Source organism: Augochlora pura, chromosome 4 (genome assembly GCF_028453695.1).
Source record: "Augochlora pura isolate Apur16 chromosome 4, APUR_v2.2.1, whole genome shotgun sequence".
In the NCBI taxonomy this organism is placed as follows: Eukaryota; Metazoa; Arthropoda; class Insecta; order Hymenoptera; family Halictidae; genus Augochlora; species Augochlora pura.
In genome coordinates, this window is record NC_135775.1 from 13,119,185 (window position 1) to 13,143,812 (window position 24,628).

General features: G+C 32.0%; 4 protein-coding genes and 1 long non-coding RNA gene across 6 annotated transcripts; 1 reads left to right on the plus strand and 4 right to left on the minus strand.

Moving 5' to 3' along the window:
* Nucleotides 1-1,958: 1,958 nt before the first annotated feature.
* Nucleotides 1,959-3,099, minus strand: LOC144468963 (prefoldin subunit 5-like). Its single transcript, XM_078178790.1, has 2 exons — nucleotides 2,670-3,099; nucleotides 1,959-2,535 (listed from the first exon to the last, which is right to left on the minus strand). Exons 1-2 carry the CDS (start codon nucleotides 2,872-2,874, stop codon nucleotides 2,282-2,284), a joined length of 459 nt encoding a protein of 152 aa, XP_078034916.1. The 5' UTR covers nucleotides 2,875-3,099; the 3' UTR covers nucleotides 1,959-2,281.
* Nucleotides 3,100-3,224: 125 nt separating this feature from the next.
* Nucleotides 3,225-6,341, minus strand: LOC144468962 (bifunctional purine biosynthesis protein ATIC). The gene is made up of 7 exons (XM_078178789.1): nucleotides 6,183-6,341; nucleotides 5,697-5,900; nucleotides 5,303-5,591; nucleotides 4,729-5,220; nucleotides 4,262-4,654; nucleotides 3,908-4,172; nucleotides 3,225-3,840 (listed from the first exon to the last, which is right to left on the minus strand). Exons 1-7 carry the CDS (start codon nucleotides 6,199-6,201, stop codon nucleotides 3,721-3,723), a joined length of 1,782 nt encoding a protein of 593 aa, XP_078034915.1. The 5' UTR covers nucleotides 6,202-6,341; the 3' UTR covers nucleotides 3,225-3,720.
* A 344-nt stretch (nucleotides 6,342-6,685) lies between these two features.
* On the minus strand, nucleotides 6,686-13,118 carry Egl (Egl_like_exo domain-containing protein). 2 transcript variants are annotated; one of them, XM_078178643.1, is made up of 8 exons: nucleotides 13,023-13,118; nucleotides 12,256-12,399; nucleotides 12,002-12,174; nucleotides 10,354-11,842; nucleotides 10,191-10,271; nucleotides 9,853-10,097; nucleotides 9,328-9,710; nucleotides 6,686-9,006 (listed from the first exon to the last, which is right to left on the minus strand). In XM_078178643.1, exons 4-8 carry the CDS (start codon nucleotides 11,755-11,757, stop codon nucleotides 8,645-8,647), a joined length of 2,475 nt encoding a protein of 824 aa, XP_078034769.1. In that variant the 5' UTR covers nucleotides 11,758-11,842; nucleotides 12,002-12,174; nucleotides 12,256-12,399; nucleotides 13,023-13,118; the 3' UTR covers nucleotides 6,686-8,644. The 2 variants fall into 2 exon arrangements, with proteins under 2 accessions (XP_078034769.1, XP_078034767.1); XM_078178641.1 differs by having other exon boundaries at nucleotides 11,990-12,174.
* Nucleotides 13,119-14,884: 1,766 nt separating this feature from the next.
* Nucleotides 14,885-18,211, plus strand: Eco (Establishment of cohesion). Its single transcript, XM_078178825.1, has 6 exons — nucleotides 14,885-15,156; nucleotides 15,431-17,028; nucleotides 17,142-17,364; nucleotides 17,446-17,619; nucleotides 17,688-17,893; nucleotides 17,960-18,211. The coding sequence occupies exons 2-6, from the start codon at nucleotides 15,470-15,472 to the stop codon at nucleotides 18,081-18,083; spliced, it is 2,286 nt and encodes a 761-aa protein (XP_078034951.1). The 5' UTR covers nucleotides 14,885-15,156; nucleotides 15,431-15,469; the 3' UTR covers nucleotides 18,084-18,211.
* A 19-nt stretch (nucleotides 18,212-18,230) lies between these two features.
* LOC144468990 (uncharacterized) lies at nucleotides 18,231-19,489 on the minus strand. Its single transcript, XR_013493899.1, has 2 exons — nucleotides 19,235-19,489; nucleotides 18,231-19,151 (listed from the first exon to the last, which is right to left on the minus strand). It is a non-coding gene; the product is annotated as an uncharacterized LOC144468990 (long non-coding RNA).
* Between the last annotated feature and the right edge of the window lie 5,139 nt (nucleotides 19,490-24,628).

Here is a 24,628-nt window from a genome sequence, read left to right on the forward strand (position 1 = left end):
TTGACAAAGCCACGAATTGCATTTTAGCAAAGGAAAAGATTACTTGAGATGGCCTCAGGAACCCCTCATTTCCCGTAGTATGAATAATTTTGTTGTAATTTGACTTCATCCATGACAGTGTATTTTCTATAAAAGTTCGGTGGCAAAATTTTAAAAATCGTGTGTTGCTAAACATAAGTTTGTCATAAACAAAAATGGTCTCAAAAGTGGATAACAACAGCAATACCAAAATTGATGCTCTTCGAACTGTTACTCCGACAAAATGTATTGAAATGTATTTTTTTTTTACGAAAAACTAACTGGTCCTACGTCTCGCTGCCTCAATACGATCTTATCTCGTGACAGCTCTCAAAGAATTGTTTATAAATGAGAATTCAATGAGCTATCGACATGTTCCGATAAGGGTCAAAACAACACCGCCCGTGTTGAATATCTACCGTATAGCTCTCGCGTATAAAGAAGCAGTCAAAATCAACTGGCATAGAATATAAGGGAAAATTAGACTATTTATAACGTATTATAAATTTATTTCGTATTCACATGGTATTGACGGATTCATATTGTATTCTATTCTCTGTACGTGGGATCTTGGAGAACTATAGAATCATAGTTGATGACTGAAGCATGTGCTCGTATAACCTCAACTAAGTTTATTCTTATTTGGTAATGATGTTTACACGTGGGGAGTTCTGCATTAGACTGACTTATTAGGAAACGGACTGTAGATGTCGCAAATACTGCGTCAAGTGGTATGCGCCACAGGATAGCGATTACGTTGCCCTCTACCACCTACTTCAATCAACTGCTTAATCGATACGACGTGATCACCGTTGCTGTTGACTTCATGGATAAGCAGATTATTAAAGTACGGGCTGAGTACAGCAGGGTTGCCAGTGATGTTCTCACGTTTATGATTGGTCACATCTAGTGTTCACTGGAAAAAAACCTACGAAAGGAGCGGAGGGCAAGAATCTTCAGAATCAACGATGTGGCAGATCTACAGGATGAACATTATAATTCTGAACTACAATCACACGAAAGCTTTACGTCGCACGGCGATCGTAGTTCAGAAATATAATGTTCACGCGGTAGAGACACCATACGTTTACATAACTCATGTAAATGCGTCACCTGTCCCACTCCAGCCGTAGTTCCTTTTCCTGTGAATACTGGTCACATTGTGTCGGCCAACTATACTGCCCTTTATCCCTACACTGCTGAATTCTCATCCATGACACCACGGATGGAGTCCCGTTAACGGCGTAGCAGCATAGCTGACCGTTTCACTTAGATGACTCGTAGATAGAGTTCGCTAACCTCCTCTGTGGTCGGATCACAGCATTTTTTACAAAATCGGTAATTCAGATCTTGAGATAGTTCTAATATTTTAATACTTCACAGGAAAAGCAACGAGAATCATTTATTAACTATATTTGCCATAATAAATAAGCTGTTTTAGCATAATAAAGCTACAGAAGAGTTTCCTAAACATTTTGAGCATACATCTACTTTAAAAGTATTTGTTTAACCCTCAAATTACTACATTTATTCAATCATATACACATGTAATACATAAATTCTACATATTCTAAAAAAGTCAGGTTCAGTACTCGAATAATCAACCGCTAGGTGGTGATAATATTTTGTGATCTATAAACAGGCTATTAGTGAAATAATTATAGCTAGATATAATTATGGTAATTTTTAGTATTTTGAAGTCAATAACAATAATTTTGAGTAATGAGTTATTAAGTTAATTAGATTTTTTCTCGAGAGTAGGAAATAAAGACATTTCTGTTCCCATTGAAAACTCCCAAATTATCACACTTTAGTTAAACTGATAATAAAGAAGAAAATAGAGATAATATAGTCAAATTATCAACCACTGTCCCAGTTCCAAGTATGCTAGAGAATTCGAAATCTACTGTGTACTGCTTTTTCCAGAATAAACTACAGGATTGAATGGAATAAAATTTCATTATGATTTATTAAAATTTATCTTGCTGTACAAAATTAACTATTATGTCAATGTGTAAATAGCTAATATTCTTTTATACTATGTGAAACAGATGACATTCTAAATCATGATGTACATTTATAAATCTAAATGTACTTTTCTTACATGCTGCGTAATTATACTTATCAAAGTTTAATAACAAAATATAAAGTGATACAATTTGATCATGGTGACGATTTGTAGTAGCATAAACCGTAAATAAGTCACATTTTGCACCTTTAACATAGAAAATTTATTATATTATGCATGCTCTGGAACATCTTTCTACCCTTGACTTCGGAGTTTCATTTCTATGACATCTGCTGTTGCATCTCTAACTTTACTTTTATTAAGACCTAATTGTTGTATTTTTTCCATTTGTTCTGTAACATAAGCAACTCTTCTATCGAAATAATCTTTTGCGTCAGTAACACTCTTCTCAGCAAAATATCCGGTCCCGATGTCAACTAATACACTATTTGTAACTAATTTCCCAGTAACATACATTGATCCAGTCAGTGGTACAAGAATTTCATTGCCTGCAAAAAATTATTTGAACAAATTAGATCAAATAAACTTCACGTGCCTTAACCTTAATTAATGGTTATGCCGGAATGAGAAGAACTATTATACTACAAGATATATATATATATTATAGCTAATAAAGTCTTACCGTTGACAGCAGGATTAATTTTATCAAGGCACGATCCTGACTCCTGAAATTTACTTTGAGCAATTTTTAACGTTTGCAATGAGTCTTGAAAGACTCCTAGCTCTTGATCCAGACGCTGTTTCAAAGTCGTAAGTTGTTCAAGATTCAAAGTTGTAAGATTAATTTGTTGTAAATGTGGTGATTCTGACATCGAAATTTCCGACATTTTCTAATACTTTTTACAACCGCTAAATTATTTTATTTCAAACAATCTTTAAACACGCACTTCGACGCCACAACCTGTACAACCAAAAACGGTCAACACTAAGCCCACTGACAACCACAGAGTATTTGACAAGAGAAGAGATCCAACACGCAACTGCAGTGTTTTTATGAGAACAAATTTTCTATACCTAAACGTGCAGAAGTGCTTTTATGCATATGTATACATATACCATTTTAGAAGTAATACGAAGGCTATCGTGTTAATCACATACACAAGTGTAATGTAATAAACAGACAAAAATGTAGGACTTGATTCTACGGGATAGTAGGAGGTAAAAATTAAGAATAAAAGAATTTTAATTTTAGCTTTATTTTCAAATGATTAACGATTAAAAATTTCTTTCATCCACAAATTGTATTAATATTGTACATATATGTATGTGTGCATCAAATAAAAAAAATGAATACTGTATTGGTTGATTGTATGTATGGACCATGAAAATGAAGTCAAAAATATAATTTTCCTATTTTTGACATGTCCTTATACAGTCATAAAGAACATTTCTTGAATTTTGTTCTAATGCCTATTATGCACAGAGAAAGAGAAAGGAGCAAATTTAACAAACAAGTAATTTTTATTCAATCAAACATTTTCATATATATATATATATATAAAATATTGTATGAACTTTATATCAAATGTAGAAACGTAGAAATTGTTGTTTAGTTAATCATCAGCCATTATAAGAAATAGTGGAACATATAGTGCTATATAATAAAATTTGTTATTCAATAACTTAGCAAATATAGCATTTGTTAAGTAACATGTTTTTCACATTTGCTTGTATCAGTGATGGAAGAGTCTCAGATTAGTGTGAGCTAATGCAATCATGTGTTCTTCACAAGCTTTTACTACAGCTTCATCATTTGTAGAACCAGAAGGACTCGCAATATATTTTACACCACTCTGCAATTAACCAATATTAGACTGCGCCGCCTAGAATAAATAAATAATGCAACAAACAATTATATACCAATCTAGCTCGATCCACATTATCTCTAAATGGGAAGAAGGCATCGCTACTTAAAGCAACGTTTTCTGCTTTCTTGATCCATTCTAATCTATCACTTTCAGAAAGTTTCTCTGGTATTTTATCATACATAGCTGCCCAAGCTGATTCATCCATGTCTTTCCCAATAGATCCATTTACATAATTATCAATAGCATTTGAAATTTCAGCTCGTTTTACACCCTTTTTAAACTTCATGTTAGTAACTTTAGGATGTTGACGTAACCACCTAAAAAATAAACAATTATTACATATGTAATTAAATTCAATAAAACACTCAAATAGTAAAAGTAATTAAATATGTTTTGAAAAATATACCAATTATCGGCTTTATCACCAGCAAGCCTTGTGCAATGAATTCTTGATTGTTGTCCTGCACCAATTCCAATTACTTGCCCATCTTTAGCATAACATACTGAATTACTTTGTGTATATTTTATAGCAATAGTAGCCACAATTAAATCCCTTATAGCAGAATCAGGTATAGCTGAGAAATTTTTAGTTACTATATTGGCAAACGTTTCTTTATTAATAACAATATCATTACGCTTTTGTTCCATAGTCAAACCAAACAGAACTTTCTGTTCCATTGGAGATGGCACATAAGTGGGATCAATCTGTAGAATACAGTAAGCGCCATTTTTTTTCTTTTTTAAGATTTTCAATGCACTCTCTGAGTAACCTGGTGCAATAATTCCATCAGATACCTCTCTAAAATTTCATGCATATAAATATAAAGATAGTATAAGTTCTTTGTTTAAGAAATAATATATTCTGTATCATACCTAGATATAATCTTAGCTGTAACTTCATCACAAGGATCTGATAATGCTACAAAATCTCCAAAACTAGACATTCTATCTGCACCTCTTGCACGGGCATAAGCAATTGCCAAAGGTGTTAATTGATCTACTAAATCATCCACTTGACATAATTTTGCTTGTACAGTATCTAATGGTACACCAACTGCTGCACCAGCAGGGCTAACATGTTTAAAAGATGTTGCAGCTGGTAAATTCAGAGCTGTTTTTAATTCCTTTACCAACTGATAACCATTTAATCCATCACAGAGATTAATAAAACCTGGAGAACCATTTACTACAGTTAGAGGTAATTTGTCCAAAGTAGTATAAATTTGTGCTGGTTTTTGGTGCGGATTCATTCCATATCGTAATGTGAGCTGAGAGACATTGCTACTATATTGTTTACGAAAATAATCTGAGATGGCATTATCATATTCTGCTGTATGGGTAAATGCTTTGAGAGCTAATACTTTCCTAAAAATGGTAAATATAATATTAAAATTATGTTGGAGAATAGAAAAGCGTTTACTGTATTACTAAAATTTTTTTTATATACCTAGTTTCCAAAGAAGTATCTTTATCAGATGATGTTTCCATTTCAATCCTTACTTTGTCATAATCAGTAGGATCACATATAACAGTCACTCTATTATGATTCTTAGCCGCAGCTCTTAATAAAGTTACTCCACCAATATCAATATTTTCTACTGCATCTTCAATTGTAACATCAGGTTTTGAGACCGTATTTACAAAAGGATACAGATTACATACTACAAGTTTAATAAGCTCATAATTTTGGCTCTGAAGATCTTTTTGATCAGACTCTGTAAGCCTAGCTAATATGCCTACAATTCAACACATTATATAATAATCATAGCATAAATGAAATTTTTTATTAAATACTTATTTAAATAATTTACTTATTGATATAAATTTTAATCATAATTTACCTGCATGTATAGCAGGATGAAGAGTTTTCACTCTGCCATCGAGCATCTCAGGTGCTCCAGTAATGGTAGAAACATCTTTTACAGGGATACTAGAATCTCTTAAAAATTTTGCAGTACCACCTGACGCAACTAAGGTTAAACCCAATTCATGCAGTTTTTTGGCAAACGGTAAAAGGTTTGTTTTATCTGATACACTTAAAAGTACTGCAAACGTAATGGTGAGAATAAGATAAATTAATTATACATATCACAAAAACATTACTAAAAATATTTATTGTTTTCGTTTTAATAGTATGCACGTTAATATATTTATAATAATGGTAATATATTTAAGAAATATTGTTAGGTATAATTTGTACTATACGATATTAAACGAATGCATATTTAGAAAATATTGAGAAATTTACCACGAGTTCTAAGAGGCTATTACTACACATTTAAATCTTTATTTTTCATAACATTACAAAGTAATTAATTATAACTCACCTAAATTGCCTGCAGACATTGTGTAAATTAAACAAAAATACTGAAATCTGAAAATGAAAGTAAATTTTAATAATATTACGTGTATAAAGCTGCACCGGCCGTTACGTTCTCGTTTCTAAATCACTACAAAAGAGATTTATGATCCAACAAGTGTCCAGCATATATATGTACTTAGTAATAATCTACAATCTACACTCTCACTAGTTCGCATACTACTATACGTAACTATAAACACGTGTTCTTTTGCAGGCACTATGAGATTCAAAATAACATATTGTAACTTGGGGGGGTCTTAGAGATCAAATGTTATCATTTCGAAAGTAGATAAAACGTTTTGCAACAAGTTGTAAACAAAACGTTATAAATATCATATTGTGGAAAGTTAAATTTATAGAATATTATTACTATATCTTCGTCGTTAATAATCTTTACATATATTAAGGATATAGAAAAAGGATAGGAATATTTGTTTATAAATTATAAATACACTTCTTATTCTTTAACTTTTTTTCACAAAATGTTTATTATGCACATTATTTAAATGTTTCTTTTTCAATGCAATAAATTAGTCGCTGTTAGTAATAACATTCTTTGCTATTGCTGTTAAGATAATTCTGTCACTTTTTAAATTAATATATACTTTGAATTAAAATGACTTAAATGCATTAGTATAAATTAAGGCACGTTACTCTAATTTTTACCATTAACATTGTATTCATCAGTGTAACCTTAAAAAGAAACTACCCGAAAATATTATACCAGTATGCAGTAATAAATACAGAATAATACCTATAGGCCTATTTTTGTTAAAAGAATATACCGTAGGCTACAGAACAAAGTGTATCGTATATAATTACTTCAGAATAACGATACGTTTTAATGTGTTTTTTTTGTATTTATAACTGTTATAAAATTTATACAGCTTTCTATTCACAAAGAACAATTTATTTAATGGAAAAACAATGTAAGAGGATTATTAAAGTAATCACTACCTAAATATTTCGAGAATAAAATCGTCATTGATCCATATCCTATAATTGTCTGGGACAAACATTTTTATAAATAACAATTTTTATATTCGCACCTAATGATTAAAAAATATAACATTTCAAAACAATGTGTAAAATTAAAAAATATGGCCAATGCATACATACAAATTTAAACAAATGTATTGGACTATAATAATTAAAGTATTGCATTAAAAACAGCTGTATATTAGTGCGATTGTATATATCAATTTTTATACAAGACGTTCGGTAATAAGTGCGAACAAATTTAAAGATTAATTCTTTATAACAATATAAGATGTAACAATGAAATGTTTTCAAGTTATTAACAATTCAGTTTATTATTATTATTATTATTATTATTGAGAAACATCACTTAAACTTTCTTCTATTTTTTGTTGAACGTCTTGTATGTCTTACAATTTATTTATTTATAATACATGAATATATGTCTTGTAACCAAATTTCTATACCCAAGTCAAAGGCCAAAATAAAATAAACAATAATACTAATAATAATACATTCAAACATACATACATACACGTATGTAGTCATTTTTTAGATTAATTCCCCTAATAAATTCTTTCTAATTTTGCTTCTTGTTAAAAAGAATAAAAAATATATACAATTTCCTTACTAAATCAATAATACATGCATGATATATGTATCATATCAGGGCTTGGCACCAGTATGACTGTATGATAATTATAATCATTGAGTGTGTAAAATTTAATATTGTACTTATTATACTAACATTTTTGTTCTGTATACTTGATCAAATTCTTGTATTTAAAAGATCTCGTGAAAAATAAATATACAGAGACTAAATTGGTCAAAGCTTATTAATAATTCAAAACAGTGATTTTAATGCAGCACTTTATAGAAAAAAATCAAATATTTTTACTTAAATCCATCATTTCACTTCATTATAAATATCGTAAAAAATTAGTAAAACCTGTGCCCTTAAATAGCATTCAAACATTTTAGCAATTTTACTAATTTAAAAACAAATGATATTAGCGTTTTAATCCCAAGTAGTACCATAAACGACATGAAGAAATCCATTTTATCAATATTCTCATTAGTAAATGAATATTATGCTTCAGTTTTATATTGCTATGTAACTCGATTAATTCTTTCTTTTATACTCTTGCAAAGAAAGGCAATCATCCATTAAAGAATAAAACATTTTGCAATACTGCTTTGTTGTAAAGAAACAGCTTTTTCCTAAATTCTGATTTCTACAGCATCAGACTTGGAAAAATAAGTCATTATCAAGAATTAAAATTCAATTGATTGTAATTAAAGATTACAACTTTGTCAAATTATGTAAAATAGGTCAATGTTTAACTACTCCTTGTATATCTTGCCACTTGATATTCCCGTTCTTTCTATTTAAAAAATTGTAGTAATGGCAACTTCATTCCTACCACTTGAACAGCTGCTACCTGTCATCTACTTTTTTGGCGAATTCATTAAATCTATATGTTCCTTTTCTTCCTCCGTAAGAAATATTTTGGTAATTACTATATCACCTGTACTATATGTTTGGCAAGGCACACTATTTGTCACTTTATGATCCGTTTTCGGACTCTTATTTTTGTCCCAACATGAACATGTACATTTCGATGGCGACGCATCTGCACTGCTTGAAGAAAACTGATCCGTCACGGAGCCAGTCACTGCTGAAAGAATAGCTTCCAGTTTCTCAATTTTTTCAAATCTGTCCATCCGTTCATCAGAAAGAATTTCGTCCATCATCTGCATTGATTCTGTAAGGCTGGGGGTATCAGTATTTCTTGGTGACAATATACCACCTATGCAAATGAATAAATTTGAATGTTTTGTATCTATGTAAATGCAAGTTCAAGAATTGCACTGTCCAATAAATATATTGTTTGCTATAAATAAAAACCGATCGCTATACGTTTTTGTGTACCAAATTGAAAACATGCTTAAATACTCATGATGTCATGAAAATATACATATATTATTTAACTTAAAAGATTTCGATAGTACTGTGTTCTTTAAAATTTATATACTCTTTATTATTAAATTTGTCCAAATCTTAGAATATCTTTAGTTCGAAAGAAGTTGGAATTTTTAAGACAGTGTTATTAATTACAAGCAAAATATACCAGAATGAGAATTTTCGGAAGTATAACTCTCCATACTATGATATTCGTCATCAACTTTGTCTTCATCATCGTCGTCACTGCTATCTCCTTTATCTTGGCCCATATTTTCAAGTTTTTCTAATTTTCTAGCAACTTTGTAACTGCCTCTCAACTTCTCTTTTTCATCCTCGGTAAGATCTAAATAACGCAAAAGGCGTATCTCACGATTACTTAAGACAATATTTTTAGTGGTCGTTTCTTCCATCCTCTTTTTCAAATCTGCGACTTCAGTCTCCACCTTTCGTTGCTTTTTGCGTGCCTTTACGTCTGCCGGTTTAATGTATATTTGTATTTGCTCTTCGCATAATTCAGCAAAAAGGGGTTGTACTTCTGGTTTTATTAGTCTGGAGATAAAGAATTGTTGTCAACAGTGCATAGTCTCATTACACATTAAAGAAACTCAATTATAAATACAAATAAATTATCATAATAAAATAATAACAAATAGAAAAAAGAGTTTTAAAATATTCAGCAAGTAAATCGTACTTAGCTATGGAAATATATATCTGAGGAACTAGGCTCAAAACGTCACTGCTAGCATAAATAAGCATATCTCGTGTTAATGGACGCCGACACCAATACTTTTGATTATTACGGTAAGTATTCTTCAATTGTTCCTTTAATGGATTAGATGGAGCACCATAAAGATCACATAATGTGTTTAAGTTAACATTTTTAACCTTATATACAGGTTTACCAGTTTCTTGAAATTCAAGCACAGCATGAGCTGCCTATAAAGAAGTTCATAATTCAAATTTACAATAATTTAGGCTTTTATTACTTTAGTATAGTAATATTTGAATAACACTTAAGAAAAAACATACCTGTGTGTCAAACACATTGTTTAACATAATTTTGAATTGTCTATACAAATTGACACTGTCATTTCTACAGTCATGAATTACCTGAAATGCAATGTATAATGTTCATGGAATATATGTTTAGATGAATGGACATACAGAGCAAGAAAATGTTATTATCCCTTACTTTAATAACATTTGGATGTTCTAGAAGTTTTTGGAGTCCTCCAGCTTGAACAATAGTAGGACATGTAATTAAATCAAATACGTATGCTTGTCCAGACATAGTACCAATTTGTATAAGAGTTAATTGTCCTTTAGTTCCCAAGTTAACGCCTTCACAACTCATTGATATAACAATTTTACCATCTGATGGTAGCTTACGAGGATTTATTATATCATCAACAATTTGAAGACTTTCCCTTGGATTTACAATTACTCTAGTCTGTTGCAGTACCTTTAATTTCCAAGCATCTCCCATTTGTGCAACCTGCAAACTACGATCTTTTTCTGTATTGTCTGCCAAAGTTTTCATTACAAGTGTATTTATTCTCTGCTTTAAAGTTTGCTGCTGCAAACTCACTGGAGGAGAATTATTATTGCTTTCATTTATTGGAGAATAAGAATTCTGTACAGAGTTAACTTGGCTCACTGGATTAGAAGTAATAGATTCTGAATCAACTGGTGGTTGTAATGTTTGAGTATTATTAGACTGTACAACTTGATGCGTATTTACTTGACTTGAAGCATTATTTTGATTTCGCACAGAATTAACTTGTTTCGTTTTTGCTTTTCCTTCTATTATGGAAGATTTTGGTCTCCCAATTAATGTCACCAAATTACTTTGAACATGAAATGTATCTGGGAACATTTTTACAAATGTACATAAATCTTGAGGTGTTTTAAATATAGAAGTCCAATTTTCATAAGAAAATTTATCAACTATATTGAACATTTGATCTACAAGAATTGGACCTTTTTGTTCAATACATTCGCACAGAAAATCCAGTAATTTTGCAGTAACATCTGGGTCAATGGGTATATCAGGTTCCATTTTCATTGCAGGTTCTGCTTTCATGCCTTCATACTGCTTCAACATTACATTATCTTCAATAACAACAAAAGCTTCTGGATATTTCAAAAGAAAATCTCTAAATTTTTTATAATGTTGTCCAGAGATATGTCTAACTTCTGGAGAAGCCTGAGATCGATGTCCCAAAAGGCTACTAATTGGTACCTCTGTACCGACTCCGTATTGCATTAATTTATTTGTAAAATATTCTACAGCCTCTCGTGCATAATCACGTTTACTGCCCAATTTACATCCATTTTCTTCTTCAGCAATTTGTTGAAAAGTATTTACAGATACGTAATCGTCATTAATAACAAAAAGTATTGGATATTGAGATAAAAATTTTTTAAGACCACTTTGAGATCCACCAGCTATTTGACGCATTTCTTTTGTGAATCCCTTAGCTCCAAATTGGCAGCTTAAATCATGCAGTGTACGTGGTCCACCCTTATCCACAAGAAGTTCAAAGAAAAATAAGAGTGTCATATTTCTTACAGTCTCATATTCTAAACTATCCATCTTTCTAGTTCGTCTTCTGCTTTTAGTACATGTACATATGTATATTTTTATTTACAATTCCTGAATAATAGTGTCATGATATATCCTAAATAAAATAATCGAGAATATTAATATTACATTTTAAGACAAATAAATAATCAATGCATATATTCATGTAGATTATTTCTCTTGCAATTATAACTAATTTTAATTTTGATACCAATTCAGTTATTAATATTTTGTACTTACTTACCATTATACTAACCATCAGATATTAAAAATGAAAGCATAAAAATAAATTATTGCCATCTTTTAATATACACATTCATAAGCACTGCATTGATGATATTTTTGTTGAAAGAAATACTTGCTTCGAGTTTGATTAAATTCCAATGAGTAAACAATTGCACAGCCACCATAACAGAGGAAAAGTTAGATCTAAAAGAGATTAAAGATACAGGATTAATTCCTTAATTACTAATTCCAAATATCTTTCTATCGTCAATAAAAAATCAAAACCTTATAAGGTCTATACTTCTTTTAAATAGAATTTCCTTTTTACTAAAATTGTACACGTCGTAGAAAACAAGAGCATTATAAGATCTTTCTTCTCCTCCTTTGTAGTGTACTTAAATTAATGAAAATTAAAAATAATGACATAACCTAAAAAGAAATGAAACATTAGTATTAATACATGTACGTATTACCTATTACTAAATTTTAGTACATATCAATAAGTTTAGCTTTACACAATAAAAAACATTTCTGCAAGTTGAAAAATTTTAACAATTAAAGGAAGTATTGAATAGAACTAGTGGACGCAAGTGGGAAAAATATTGTCCATGTATGTATATATGCATTGTATTATACATAAATATGTAGAAATATGTAGAAATTTGTACTTTCACGTTACAAATTTATAAATTAAAAATGTTACTTAACTATTTGCCATAACGTTATAATATGTATCATATATGGGACATATGTATGTAAATTAATTCACTATGTTACAGATACTGTTGGGTAACAAGAAAATTTTTCATGACAAATCACATTCCGCTGAATAGTGTATATCAGATAAAGATTGAAAGATTAATGATACATATTCAAATTTTAAGATATCACAGGTCAAACAACTCTGTGACATAGATTTAAAATACCAAGCCAACAACGTTAATGAACTCAATGTTATTCTTATTGTGTACGTTAAGTATTTCTTCATGTGTATTTTTGAAACAAGCATTGATATTTAGTTATGACGCTTTATTAAATATTTTTTTACATACCTTGCCTAATAATATGCAGTAAATTTTCAGTCATCCGCCAATGTGGTGCACTGTGCAACATATCATTCTATACACATACTGATACACGCATATCCAATTAATTTTCACCTTGTAAAACAGACACCAGAGGGTGTATTAAAAGCGGTGAATTGCTTTCTCAAAAAGATAACGTTTATACATACAACGGTTAATATTTATTTTTTGAATGTACTTGAATATAATATATTAATGCTATTTACTATATTGCCTAACTGCATAAAAGGATCGATGTAGAAATTAAAGAAATTATTCGTTGTTTGTGTTGCATTTTAAATTGAAAACTATATATAAGAATTATGGATACACATTGAAATATATATGTACATATCTATATCATTACGCTTATTGACTTTGCAGTACCAAAGACGTTTTAAATACATAAGCTAGAAAATTATACGCATACACGATACAATGCATAATAGACAATGAATGTGTACACGTTATATACATATACATAATTTTAGATTACTAATGCTGGTAATGTCAAAATATCATACTTATAATATTATATAAAAACATTTTGAAAGTGTATAAATATATCATTACTTAAATGTGTACATAAATATAAGAACATATGTATTTGTCCGAAATTTAAATATGGATATGTAGACTTTCTACTCTGTGTATTGCATACGTACGTATACACACGGCTTAGGAAATAATAAATTTGTAGTACAGTAGTGCCTCACCATATTACATGTCAGGGATAAAGGGCTCAGAAATTTCAAGTATGGTACATAAATTGCCTTTTTCTGATTGGTTAACACTCCACAGCTATGTAGTGTTGCCCTCACAATTTTAGAAAAAGAGGGAAAGTGGCGAGTGAGCAAGAGAGCATGACATCAGCATAACCACAAACGAAATCAGTCGCATCGACGACCAATGTAGCTTTATCTTTCGTTACAAAGCTTCCAGTCTCACTCTTTTCGTATATCCATACGCCTGGTGCTTCGTCTGAAACACGTAGCGCGATATTCGACTTGTACTTTTCGTTTCGTAGAATTATCGATCGCATTTACCAGCGAATTTGAGAACGATGCTGACTGCACATTGAGATATATTTCAAATATATATGTTTGTAGACAATATTTCGACAAGTTAAGCATTATATAGCCTAGTTAATTATTTCACAGCGCGAGAAAATGAAAGAATGTTGCAAGTCAATAGTCACTCCACCGTCTATTAGGTCCATTATAGTTTCAGACATAGATCATGTATAACTATACTTATAATGTATATACTATAACATTATAATAATATATTATTTATATGCAGTAATGGAACCTACTCCTGCGCACTTTTCTTTCTCCCAAAACTTGCATATATGTCCACCATTTTTTTGCGTATCCAATCAAAAATGGATTCTGGTACAACAGTGAATTAACCAATCAGAGCAAAGAAAATTTCTATATCAACTGTCACTAACGAATGAAGTTACGACCTAGAGATGTGCAAGAATAAAACTCATTACTCATTGTACATATATGATTAAGGCAGGACTCAGGATTAACTTGCACATGACAAAAAGACTACTCTATTTCCGAGCCTTGGACTAAAGTTTCAGATCATTTTAGATTTTTCTTCCGCCACTTCCTTTCTTTGTTTTCAACTGTGAGGGCAGCACTATTTAACTTTGAACTGTCAGCCACTCAGAGCAAAGCAGTTTTGTAGGTATGTATGCATCAACATATATACACCGCATCGTATATACATACCTTGCGCATGTGGAGTTCTATGATCACACAGTAATACATACCATATATATATATATATATTTTCTGTTGTAGCCACGTGTGTAGTAGACTTGTAGCTGGTGGAAGCATATTATGTAATATGTATGTATTGTATACTGAAAGAGCGCGAAAATAGAGTAAGACAGTAGCAAGAAAATTGTTAACAGATTCGAATTGTCTTGTAGACGTTTGGTAACTTATTTTGTCTGTTTATTTTTTAACTCGGAATGTACTTCTTTTTATCCATATAAACAAACATGATGTGATAACGACTTTGTAATTAAAAGTTTACAAAAACAAAAAATTGTGAAGTGCTTTTGCGTTTACAATATTACAAGGTTTACTTTGTGGTACTTTTAGAGGTTAGTTTATACATTTACTACGATTATTATGTTTTTATTCACTTTTATTTATAATATACATTATATCTGCCAATTGTAGAATGTTTAATTTTTTGTATATATTTATTCATTTACATAGATAGTAGAGATTCAGGGAAAGCAAATATGACATTTGTGAAATATGCATTAATATGGATATTTTTAATTCATATATTTATGTACATAATATTATGTATCCGAAATTTCGGGTACTCCCCCATGTCTACTATTTATTGATTTTTTCTATATTCATAAGGTATACAATTGAGAGAATTATAATATATAATATATACTGATGGATTCTACATCAGAAAATATATTATATACTCCTCGTAGAGTTCAAAAATGCTTATTTGGAACTGGCAGAAGTATATCTAGAGAAAGTATAAAAAAGATCCCAACAGAAGATAACAAAACAAATGATTATTTATCTGGAGAAGAATCAGATTTAGGTGAGCTTGAGAGGTGCTACCATAGTCCCAATAAATATACTTTACAACGGAAAGACTTATTGGACACTCGAAAGTCCATTTCAATTTTACAAATAAAAGCTTCTGGCATAAGAACACCAACGAAGTTAGATATGACTGCAGCAACAGACGAGTTAATGGTAAAAACACCAGAGAGACATTTTGGCAAAGAATTGCAGAATAATATTATAGATACTCCACATAACCATGAAACCCCAGAACAGAAGCTGATAACACCATTGACTTTGGAACATAAAATGGTCCCTTTGCCAAAATTACATAAACGTAAATCTTTTGGATCTATTAATGCAACAAAAAATTTACCTCCAAAAAAAGAAAATTCATTAAAAAGGCATGCGTCAGAAGAATTCCAAAGTGTTATAAAACTAACGAAGACAGAGGAAAATAGTACAGTACCAAAAGCTAGAGCAGCTTTATTTCAAGATAATAGTTATACAAAAAAAATAAAAAACTTAGTATTAAGTACAAACAGCTTTTATAGTAAATTTGATACAGAACTAAAAAAAAATGAAAGAATTTTTAATGTATCACCATCGCTAGTACCATCACAGCAACGAAGAAGTTTTTCAGGACATTTGCACCATAACAAAAAATTGCAGAAGAGGCACACAATAAGCGGAGTTAATGGTGGAGTATCTCATGGAATTAGAAAACCAAAAGCAAAATCTAGTTTAAATACTACAAAAGATAGTATAAAAAAATCTGTGCAAAACGATATAAATGTACAAAACGAAATTCCCCAAATAACTACAATACAACATACTAGAGAACCTAGTACGATGTTAACTGAAAGATCTCCAACACCAGAAATTGATTTTAGTAAGCGATTCTTCAAAATTAAAAGATCTTCAAAGCAAAATAGATCAGCTATGATAACAATAAATAATAATTTGAAATTAAAGGTTGCATCAAATGGTAAATTATCACTAAATCAAGAAAATTTACAATCTGTACATCAAGCACAGAAACGACCTAAGTTGATGGATATTTCATTTGATACTACTGACTTAACAGTAGATAATCCTGAATTAGAAAGTACTATAGAGAAAAATAAAGTTGCAAATATATTGAAAACTTTGGAAGATGATTGGGCAAATGATGATTATGATACAATGGATATACTAACTAGGAAACAGTTTGGACACATTTCTCCATTAAAGCCAGTAGCAATTTTGAACGATGTTACTATGTCTCCAGCTAGTGAACTTAGTAACATGACATCAACCATGAATATTACGGATATTAGTACACCATTAACATGTCAAAATATTCCTTTAGATAATAATGAAAATAATGTTGGAGAAAGGGAACCGCAATACTATCCATTATTTAATAAAGGTTACTCATCCAATAAAGTATATGGGTAAGTGCTATAAAATCTTTAATACTTTATTAACTGCTATAAAATATTTGAGTATTTTATTTAAATATTTCTAAATACCTATCTTCACTAAATTAATGTTATTATCTTTTTAGAGATATTAGTAAAAAGACAGTAAACAATTCAAAAGAAACAATAAATTGGCAATTATCAGTAAAACAAAATGGTAATGATAATCAATATCAATTAGATGCTGGGCAAAAAAATTTTGGTGCAATACAATGTACAGAATGTGGTGTTGTATATCAAATTGGTGATCCTGAAGATGAAAATGCTCATTTAAATTATCACAATAGTAAAAAAAGTCTAAAATTTCCGGTATAAATTATGTGCATATATCTATACGTGTATAATGTTATGTTATAAAACATTATGTTACAAATGTTTCATTAATTTCAGGGTTGGAAAACAGAACGTGTAATTATGGAAGATCCTTTTACAATGAGCAGAATTATCCTAGTAGAGCCGAATGATGCAAAACAATATTGGAACAAGATAGCCGATGTATTAGCATATGTGGACAGAGATTTAGGATTAGTTGACACGAAATTATCAGATTACGAGCATAAAAAAGTTACTATTCATTTCGTTTTGTCTGTCTTGTTTCTCATGATTATGTTCTATATTATTTTAATTTTTAGGTTTACTTGTACATAAGAGACAAAACTATTCTGGGTGTTCTAGTTGCAGAACACATAAATATCGCGCATCGCATGATACCTGATTTACTGGAATTAAATTGTTGTACAGCAGAAAGTACACCTGTAAAATGTGGTATAAATGTTGTATGGACTGATATGAAACATCGTAGACAAGGAATTGCTTCTAAGATGGTTGATGTATTAAGGTATAAAATATATACTTTTATGAAACATGTATTAACATTTGATTATTGTTGATTTGAATATTTTAGATCTCAATTTTATTATGGTTATATTATGTCACTGGATGATATTGCATTTTCAACTCCAACATCAAGTGGAAAAATATTTGCTGAAAAATATACGAAAACTCGAAATTTTAAAGTTTATAATTAAAATTTGGTATGGACTTTTATATCATTTTTAATAAAATAATACTTAAAATGTTATGAAACATTCATTTCTTAATTTGTTCATAACTTTGTTTTTAATTAGATTTATTTGTTTAATTACGTAACTTTTTGTTAAAAGACAACTTATTACTTTCTTTAGCATACTTAAAATTATTTATTCATAGTACAATCCTTTTTTGTTTTCACGAAATGTTTTTATCTTTTGTATTAACTTCTGTTTTACATAAAGAATGGTTGCGACTAACATTGTTATGTGTATGAATGTACTGCCGAATAAAAATAATAGAAAAATTACGTTAATATTAGCATTATAATACAGACTTGTATTTACATAATTGTTTCAAAGTATATTACACAAAGTCAGATTCTTAAAGTTAATAACTTAAAATTTTCAATTATTTGATATACTTTTATGACTGACTATTTTTCATAATATTATTTGTATCACTTGCTAACATATAGTAAATTCTCTCTCATCTTATAAACAAAAATAGACAATTTGAGGAAAGGAGATACGATTATTCGAGTCTTATGTCTCGTTTTTATAGTTGGCGATTGTCACAAATATAGGAACGATACGTAAACCTTGAATAATCGGCTATCCTCTTCCTGAATTGGTCATTTTTATTTACAAAATGAGAGACAATTTGAAAGAATTTACTATAGCATATATTACTTTAAGTTCATTACAGATTTGTATAAAAATTGTATGAATTATAATTGGAAAAGATATAATTTTATATCATTTTAAAACTAAATGCTAATAATTACGAAAAAATAAAGGACTGAATGAAATTAAAAGAAACAAGTTCATCAGAATTATTTTTTATGATCCGTATTCGTGTTAAAAAAAAAATGCTTATAACATGTAGAAAAATATAAAATTAAATATTTTCTTCACTTATTTTCAAAAACTATAAGAAGTCTTAAACGTTATATATTACAATCAATACAAGTAGAATTTAAAGTAACTACCATCTTCTGTTACTTCTATGTGAATGATCGCCTCTGCTATCTTATCGCGACGGTACCAAGACCATCGCAGGTTGACCTGGAAGATTTCCCTCTTTTAGAAATATTGACTTTACATGTGACGGTTATCGAGGAATACGGGAATAAAATTTGAAGGCTTACTTCTCAGAAATACCCTTTGTCACATCCGTGTCATAAACCCCATCAATAGAAACTCTACGTGTTTGTTCCTTCGGAACGGAATAGGCAGCTTCGAAATAGGCAGTTTCAATGCGTTCATTTCGACCGCATTGAAACGTAAAACAATGTAAGAAATCACGATGTGCAAGAAAGATCCTACATAGTTAGAAAACATTGCCGGACAATTTTTTTGACCATCTCTGGAATAATTGTATATATTTTGTATATTAACGAAGATTAAACTTACATCCCTTCCTCCTTGACGATACTCGACTTGTCCCTCGATCTCTATAAGCGCGTGATTTCACAAGATTTGTAACAATAAGAAGAAATTAATTTAAATTTAATCGCAAAAGAATATGGAAATAGATTAGAATGAATACAGAAAGTAATGATTACTGCGTATCGCGTAATTATTTAAAGTCGCATCGAAAAATCACAACGAAAATTGGTACATAAGTTGTAACATTTGCCGTGTAGTTCGCAAGATTACAATCATCGACCGAAAGTGACACCACCATCCTTTGCGATCTGCGTCTGTCGAACTTTAGGTATGTTCAACTCGTGGTCGCCGTCCGCAGTTCCCTTGTCCACATTCTTTCGACAGGACGACTCATAATCAAATTCTGCCCTTCGTATTACCGTATTATGTTTTCTATTCCTGGTTGCCGCTGACGTGTATTTGCGTCATTTAAATTCTATTAAAGCAAGTATGACAAGCATGCAAATTATAAAATTTTTTTTATTTTAAACAACACATAATTGCAATATTAATATTTCAAAACAAGTTTTATTACTTTTATCTTTACTTTAACGATACAAATTTACGGTAAACAGCTTCAGAATTTTATTATTTTCGCCGGTACTCAGTATTAGAAACAGAAAAAAATTGCCGGTCGCGGATGTTTCAATTAAAAAATTAATATTTAAGACTATACTTCAGTTCTGTGGATTCCTTGAACTAATATATTTAAATGTACATCTGTCTCAGATTTGTGGAGCATGTGTGGTTAATCTGGGGTTTTACCTCGAATTCCCTAGGCAGCTCCACAACAATCAGTTGGTAACACGGTTGGCAGCACTGGCTACCAACCGTTGCCGCTCGTGTTCTGTCGAGCGTGATACAGTCGTAATCGGACGCTAGATCCGATCAGTCGCAATTCGTATTCTGGCGCTAGATCAGATCAGTCGCATTTTGTAATCGCGCAGTCATTTATTATAAATCTAACGCTTAGTCTACAGTTATTGTAATATACTCAATAAATCTACGGTGATAGAGAGAACGTGTATTCATCCAATTAAAGAGTCCTTCCCTCCTGGAAGATCACTGCCTTGCAGTCAGTGTAGGGAACTGCTGGCCTTCGATCACAAATATCGAAGCGATCTTCCGAACGTTATACTGGGAGGTATAACCGGTACACGCAGTCGTACCACGTAATCCCTACACATGCCATCAAGGTGCGCCATCTCGAGCTTCGGTATGGAAATATTGAATAACTTTGTTATCCATTGTCGGTATGACTTGAGAAAAAATAATTTGAAGACGTCATTTCAGTACAATTCTAACCATGAATAACTTTACACCTAAAGAACGCGCGGAAATTGTGACCATGTATTTGGAAAATGGTCGTTCAATTGTGCTTGCTCAACGTGCATACCGTCGAAAATACCGCGGCCGTAAAGTGCCTTCTGATAACACCATACGCAATCTGACTAAAAATTTCGAAGAATCGGGGTCTGTGGCAAATCATCAACGCGTTTCGGTTCGTAAAAGACGCTCCAATGAAATTGTTGAAACTGTCAAGCAGAGTGTTTATGAAAGCCCAAATCTGTCGTATCGTCACCGTGCCCAGCAGCTAAACATCAAAGGCACCACTCTTAGGAGGATTTTAAAGGAAGATCTCCACATGTTTCCTTACAAAGTGCAAATAACTCAACGATTATTGCCTACAGACGAGCCTCGTCGCTTGGAATACGGAAAAAGCGTGGTTCGGATGGCCGAGGTTGATTCCGAGTTTTGGAATCAAATTTTGTTCACGGACGAGGCCCATTTCCATCTCTCTGGCGGAGTGAACAAACAAAATTGTCGATTCTGGGGCACAGACAATCCTCACATTATCCACGAGAAGCCATTGCATGACCAGAAAGTCACTGTTTGGGCCGGCGTTAGCGCCAAAACCATCATCGGACCATTTTTCTTTCGTGAAGGCGAAATCGTCGATGGCGACCGTTATCAGTGGATTTTGGCGCACTATGTGATTCCAAAAATGCGCGAAAAAAATTTATTGAACTTCTGGTTTCAACAAGACGGCGCCCCATGCCACACGGCGATCAAAACAATGAACTTTTTAAAGCGAAAGTTCCCCGGCCGTTTGATGTCGAAAGGTGGCGATATTGAGTGGCCTCCAAGATCGCCGGATTTGACGCCGCCGGAATTTTTTTTGTGGGGTTATTTAACCCTTTGCACTCCGAACGATTTTGGACATTGGCTACCAGCGGCACTTTACAGCAGAAACAAACATTTACAAACCCCCGTATTATTTATTATAATTTTGGAACTAAAGTAACGTATTATAATGATATTGGTCTTATATGAATTGGTTAAGATCGAGGAATGTAAATTTGCAAAAAAATCAATATATTATTGTTTATAATTTTGTACAGTATGATAAATTTTGAAACACTCCCCAATATGCATTGTAGACTCATTAGTGCATGTTTGACAATAATAATTTATTTGACGCCTGCCACCAGATGTTTTCCTGTTAGAACAATATTATTAACAATATTAACAATATTATATTATTTGTTGTCTAATCTATTGTCCGCAGAAGATGTGGATGGACGCGTTCTGGATACGCGAAAATCACCCCACAATTGGTCAATTAGTGTTTTGACAAACTTGTGGTGTGTCATTGGCGTTTCATTATTTGTTTGTTTTGTTTGTTTATCCACTAAGGAAAGAATCACTCTTCCGATTTTCTCACTCTTTAGTTCTATGTGTACTGCCCGAAGTTTCAGACCGAGCTCAGCTTTGAAAATCTTTTCCTCCAGATTTAGACTTGTTTATTTATAATATATATTTATATATATATTTATTTATAACTCTCACTATACAGTGCGTGCTATATTCGCATGCCGACCTTTCTTCTACAAACTCTCCTTATCGCTCTTTTGACAAGTGCTCGGACCGCCGTGAGCACGCCTCTCACGTTCTCGTCTGACACAAAACCCGCTTACAGTTTTTGTTTATACTTAGTAATTTTACAATATTTTAATTTGATTTCTTGTGCCATTTCAAAAGGAAACTTCAGACAAACATGCATGTCTCAAAAAGTTGCGCTGAAATAACTCAATACCCCGTAATCACTAATAAACTTGAATGTCCCCTGAGAGGGGACAGCTGAGTGGTATGCTAGAATTTCAATGTCCCCTGAGAGGGGACAGCGGAGTGCAAAGGGTTAAAAAGTAAAGTATACGCCAACAAGCCCACGACATTGGAAGCGCTCAAGACCAACATTCGAGCTGAAATAGAGGCAATATCGCCCGAAATGCTGGCCAAAGTAATGGAAAATTAAAAAAAAAGAGCACAATTTTGTGTGGCTCGTAAAGGTGGTCATTTGTTGGATGTTGTGTTCTAAGTATAGTTGAAACAAATTGTAAAGGACTAAATTAAATAAAAAAACACTAACAAACATTCACTTTCACTAGTTGCCGAAGTTATTCAATATTTCCATACCGAAGCTCGAGATGGCGCACCCTGTAGATAATAAATGTTTTCTATTTTGTTGGAAATTTTTAATATTGATTACGTTTATGAATTATGTTAATGAAGTTCTTATCACCTTCTAAATATTAACCCTTTGCACTCGAAGCCATTTTAACTGTAAATCTGAAATAATTTTTCTGGTTCGTGGTATTTCCATTGTATTTAACAAAATAAACTTTTATGCATACAAAATTTATTCTTGTGATTTGAATTGTGTTGTCGGGTGTCGGTAAAAGAATAAGTGATCGATAAACAACGAAACGATTTTATTCGATTTAACTCTATTTACACGACCGATACAACCGATATCGACCGCTGAATTAACATTGGCCGATTGATTAATTTCGGAACAGGGACCGTAGCGGTAAGCGTTATATACAAGACTAGTTTAGGTTAAGGATTCGATTCGTACCACTCGAAGGCTATTTCGATTCTGTTTCGCTGCTTTTGGAAGATGTCCGTCGTCGTTTCGCGGGTGCCTCGATAAGGCCCCGTTTTGGGGGTAAAGACAACCCCATTCGTGAGTTGACTTGAGGGAGGTGGAATTTTCCGGACACTTCTCCTCGGCGGAGTGGGAAAGCCCCACCCTCAAGTCAATATCGAAAATTATCGTAATTTTCGAGTGACGACATCTCCCAAGCAGCGTGTTGAGTTGGGCCTGAGTGGATCACCGCGGGTTTATGGCTCTCGACCTGCGCACGGATGGTCGGCCATGTGGCGTACGAAATCCTCGGAGCTCGCGGTCCGAGGGTGACTTCGACACCGCAGTCGTAAAAAATACCTAAGTGCGGCGCAAGGGATTCGAGACCTTGGCCGCTGTCGCTGATATTGACCATCAGGCCCGTTCATGTACGGATCCGAGGCCCTCGTAACAAAAAACGATATTTTAAGCACGGGCCTACGGATTGATTTGTTGCCGCTTTTACCGATGCTGTCAGCTCGAACCCTTGAATGTCGTATACGCCATGTCATTCTTCTAAATAACGAAGGACAGCGTGAAATCGGGAAAGAGGCTTTCTTTTGAAAAGACGAGGGATCGAACATGATTCCTACCAACAGTTTTACTACTTGATAATTTTTTAACTCTAAACCTTATTGTTACAAAAATTATTTTGCAACGTAATAGAATAATTTTAGTGGTGCCTCAGAGTCACCAGTCGAGTGCAAAGGGATAATTAAATTATTATTGTTTCCTACCAACATGTAAATCAATTCATAATAAATCTTCATAGAGAGAACACATATATACCAAACGGAAATAATTTATTTATTAGTTTGACAATTCCATATCAAATACTGATCTAAATTATAAGGGTTGAATAGGAATATTTAAATCGTATAGTTTTTAGATCTATACAAAAACTCCACAGTAGGGTGGACCTTATTTTTCGACATCGAATTTTTTCCGGGAAACAGCCCACAATTATGGCATTGAATAAGCGTCAGATAGCGCACGAATCAATGAATGCGCGGAAAGAATGAAGCTAGGTTTTACTATCTATATGCACATTTACACATAGAATTTTATATCTGAATTTCTCTTGTTGCGTAGCTTTGGGTGGGATTAAGGAAAGTTTGGCTGGTTTGGATGCCCGTGGAACACAAAA